Source organism: Octopus bimaculoides, chromosome 7 (assembly GCF_001194135.2).
Source record: "Octopus bimaculoides isolate UCB-OBI-ISO-001 chromosome 7, ASM119413v2, whole genome shotgun sequence".
Classification (NCBI taxonomy): Eukaryota; Metazoa; Mollusca; class Cephalopoda; order Octopoda; family Octopodidae; genus Octopus; species Octopus bimaculoides.
The window spans coordinates 5,097,193-5,102,027 of record NC_068987.1 but is presented as its reverse complement, the minus strand read 5'-3'; the positions used below and the strand labels follow the sequence as shown (position 1 = coordinate 5,102,027).

General features: G+C 38.2%; 1 protein-coding gene across 1 annotated transcript in view; it reads left to right on the top strand.

The window, feature by feature from the left end:
* LOC106882471 (protein SPT2 homolog) overlaps positions 1-3,379 on the top strand; it is a 14,400-nt gene extending 11,021 nt beyond the window's left edge. Inside the window, exons 4-6 of the mRNA XM_052969183.1 lie at positions 752-890; positions 1,655-1,732; positions 2,495-3,379. Of these exons, the coding sequence (XP_052825143.1) occupies positions 752-890; positions 1,655-1,732; positions 2,495-2,597 (320 nt within the window). The 3' untranslated portion in view covers positions 2,598-3,379. The remainder of the gene's footprint in view (positions 1-751; positions 891-1,654; positions 1,733-2,494) is intronic.
* Positions 3,380-4,835: the final 1,456 nt, after the last annotated feature.

Here is a 4,835-nt window from a genome sequence, read left to right as displayed (position 1 = left end):
ATATATATATATATATATATATAAATACACTCTCTCTTTCCTTTCCCGAGCGTCCAATAACACTATCCGTATCACGTCCTCACTTTGTTGTTTTTTTGTTATTGTTTTTTTGAACTTATATATATATATAGATAGATAGATATGATATACATACACACACACATTATAACTGAAAGGCTCCAATTTCCAGTACTCAGAGTAACTTATTTCCTATCCTCAGCTGGTAAACTAAGCCTGGTTTAGTTTTGCAGGTCCACTGTCTGAATATCTTTTGAAATATGAAACGAAAGTTTGAAATAAACGCTTATCCTTTCGTTCAAAAATCTTTGTTAACAACAGGTACCAAAATGGCTGCTTCGAGGCCATGCTTTTCATTTCCCTTCTGGTTGAAACGGTGATTCTATTATAAACATCATAAACTCCTGTAATTTATCACTTCTGGTTTATATAAACAGATATATATATATATAGAGAGAGAACTGTTTTGTTAAGATAAGATTAAGGAAAAAAGTACTCCATTCAGTGATAGATAGATATCATTTAATATACACAGTATAAAGATACAAGCTACTCATAGTTCCTTGCTTGAAGACATGAGTCTAGCCTGGATTTTATTGCACACCTTGTGTCTATATACATATATATATATAACTTTTTAACAATGTGATATATCAATTGTTGTTGTTGTCAAACTCTTGTTAGCAGGGACAGGGAGAATTCTTATTACTTTTATTTGTTGTTGTTGTTCCAGTAAAACGACGGAGAGTAATTGAAAGTGATGAAGAGGAGGAGGATGACATGGATGGTTTTATTGATGATGAACCAATTGATGATGACTGCCAAAATGTATCTAAATATATTCGAAGTATCTTTGGCTATGATCGACGAAAGTAAGTACGCAGTATATCCTTTCTTTTACTTGTCTTTTATTAGAATGCTTTTACATATCGAGCACAGTGTCTTGGGTGGCATCTGGTGTGCTGTTGGCAGCCCCGGACAATCCGGGTTCATTGCAATTCACAGCTCTTGTGTTGGTCTGTACCCACCATCCACAATTTGTATCTGAGGTGTTCAGCCTCTCATCAATAGTACCAATACAGGTAAGAGAAGTTGGATCCAAGCATTTGGAAGACGGATTGGCTCCAAGGAGCAACCACATTGCCTATGGCTCAGAGTCATGCCACCACACAGGTACACATCTCCATGCAAAGCAGCAGACTAGTAAGGAGCTGTAGTGTTGATATCAAATTTGTCATCCGGATGCCTCTCTGGTCAGTGCCACTGTGGCAGGCATCCTCATTTGTGCACATGCACAGTTACCTTCAGTGCATGAGGTTTCAGTCTCTCAGTGTGGTCGCCAATACTCTACTGCATCACTGACTCTAGTTTTGCACCAGTGTCAGTTACGGTGGACACAGCCTTCATGCACATTCGTTGGCCATTGTCTAGTGGCTCAAAGCAGACATTGGGCCCTGATGCAGTCCTCAGGTTCCTCTTGAACCGTCCAACCCATGCCAGCATGGAAAAACGGTTATTAATTGCTGATGATGACTTAGTGTTTTAGTAACGAGTACAATGATGTAAATTATGACCTGCAATTAAATATCTGCCAAATTTTATGGTTTGGAAATTGTTCAAATTTAATTTTCCTCAGATTCAAAGACGAAGATATATCAGATATCGAGAAGATGGAAACGTCATTTTCACAACAGATGAAAGAAGAGATTAGAAGGTAAGTTTAGTATTTGCATATCAGTTGACTCACATAAATAAAATCTCAAAACTTTTTAATCTATATATATATATAATCGGAGGCGATGAAGCATGACCTTTGAATGTTGGGCCTCACAGAGGTAATGACAAAAGACCGAGACCTCTGGAGATATGCTGTGACTGAGAAGACCCTGCAAGTAAAGTGAAATCACAGCCATAGCCTATACCAGTGTTGCATAACCAGTCCATTTAAAAAGTACCTTTGAATCGTCAGGTGACACGCCGTGCTTGGGGAGATCTATTGAGTCAAATCAAATCACAATCAGATGGAAATCGTAGTTGTGGCCAATGCCAGTGCCGCCTCACTGGCTCTCGTGCTGGTGGCAGGCAATAAGCACCATTCATGCAAGTATGTACATATACGTACGTATATATGCATATATATATATATATATTTATATAGTGAGAGAGTTAGGGGTTTATATATATATATATTTGTGTATGTATATATATATATATATATCAGATCAAACACTAAAACTTTATATGTAAATATGTATATAAAGTGTTGACGCACGAAATCGTTGGACTTTGAGTTACTCTGTTGCTTCCACTAAATATTAATAAAATACATGCACACTCACACACACACATATTCATATATAAAAGAGATGGTGCTCCAGCATGGCCACAGTGAAAATGACTGAAGCGAGTAAAAAGAAAAAAAAGAATATATGTGTGTTTGTGTATTCTTCTAAATGTATGTTCTTTCCTTTGCCAGTGCCAAAATCGGAAGGCTGGAAGATCTTGAGGATATCAAGCGGGAACAGGAGGAATTGATGATGCTTAAGAAACGCAAGGGCAAACCAAAAGGTGTCCGGTGACAGCAGTGAACCATATTCCTGGCTTACATTGTATACAAGAACTTTTGACATCATCCAAAGCAACGTTTAATGATTAAAAGGAAAAAACAAATGAAATTACTTCCGACGACCAGCTGAAACCTTTTCCTCAAACTCTATGGCGTAGCTGTCAGCTTTAGTTTGACATTATATCCTGGATTATCTGAGTAAAGGCATTATTGGAGTCAGTATCAGAGATAAGCTACTTCCAGAGATTTATTTATTGAACTACTTCAGACACTGTTTCCATTTACAGCTGCTGAAAAAGGGTGGGACGGGGATAGGAACGCTCTTTCTTGGATAGACTCTACTCTTCTGTTATTTATTATCATGTTGCTATTGGACTGATTTAAATTTAAATAGCAACACCATTCCCAACGTATCAGATGTTGAAAACGTTGTTGTTGTTGTGCTCGTTCAAAGCCAAATAGTCCTTCCTTCATTTCAACTACCAAAAAGCTTTGCATTCTTTGTCTTTTGTTTTGTCCCCAGTTTAGTTGTTCTTGAAGCAATACCTCCTTTGGTGGCCTGGTATGTCTTACAAAACATGTTACTACAACAGTTAACCTTTATCACTAATTGTTTGTCCTTCTTACTATGTTCTCAGGCTCTATTCTTTAGTATTGTCTTACTTCTCATTTCATTCAGACATTGCACAACAACAAACAATTACCTTGTTTTTAATCGCCATAGTTTCTGTCTAAATATCAGGCCATGTGATTGCCACAAGCTTAGAATAAATGAGGTCTTCTATTTATTTAATATATCTGCCCTTGCTCGCCTCTCTCTCTCCTTCTCCTTCATAGGAACGACTTGGTTAGCTCTTTGCAATGACAATCATCAAGTAATTAATGTAATCACTGCTCTGGTACAGGAGTACCAACTTATCACAAATGGTACGGTACACATTGTTATTGCACTAATATAAAGCCAGTCACTAAACGAATACACTGAGATGCTGATCCAACATCTGTCCAAATTACTTATGGTTTAACTCAAAGCTAAAACTACTTCAGGTTTGATGTTAATCGTTTAGGAAACGAATATACATAGATACATAAGCTCACCACATGCAGATACTCATCATTCCAAATTCTTTTCTAAAAGGAATCTCTTCCTTTGTTTCCCTCCAGATTCTTGTTACATAACATAGCAAATACTCAAATATTTGTGTGTGTGTGTTGTGTGTGCATATCTTTGGTGTTATATGCATGCACCCATACATACACAAGTATGCATGTGTACGTACTTATATTATCTATGTAATGCTGCTTGCCCTCCCGTGACTGATTATATGCAGTGCTATACTGTATCAGAAGGGACACAGCAGAATGACTCTAAGCGCCACACTGCCCTTTTCTGTCTTGTGTGCAGAAACCATGCCAAGGCAGAGAGTAGAGCTTGGCACAGTCCTCTCACTCACCATCTTCTGTTAAGCTGTCCAACCCATGCCAGCATGGAAAGAAAACAGATGTTAAATGGTGAGGATATACACGCACACAGCAGTTTTATATATGTTCTATAAAAGTATATTTTTTCATCAGATCAAACACTAAAACTTTATATGTAAATGTGTGTGTGTGTATATATATATATATATATATACACACACACATACATTATATGTCAACTGTGAAAGATGACTTGAATTGTTAGTTATATAGGTTTGAATGTAAAAATGAAAGAAAAATTTACTACCTGTAAGTAGGAACTATACGTTCATAAAGCCTTATTGAATCATTCCTTGCTTCAAATGATTAAGCATACATACATACATACATACAAGATACAATGGCAGTACCATCCCACTGTGTGGCACTTTGAGTGTCGAGTATCTTCTGTAACTTCTGTTTGACTTTTACCATGTGGATCCTGTTTATCATCATCATCATCGTCGTTTAACGTCCGCTTTCCATGCTAGCATGGGTTGGACGATTTGACTGAGGACTGGTGAAACCGGATGGCAACACCAGGCTCCAGTCTGATTTGGCAGAGTTTCTACAGCTGGATGCCCTTCCTAACGCCAACCACTCAGAGAGTGTAGTGGGTGCTTTTACGTGTCACCCGCACGAAAACGGCCACGCTCGAAATGGTGTCTTTTATGTGCCACCCGCACAAGCCAGTCCAGGGGCACTGGCAACGATCTCGCTCAAAAATCCTACGGGAGCCAGTCAGGCGGTACTGGCAACGGCCACGCTCAAAATGGTGCATCTCATGTGC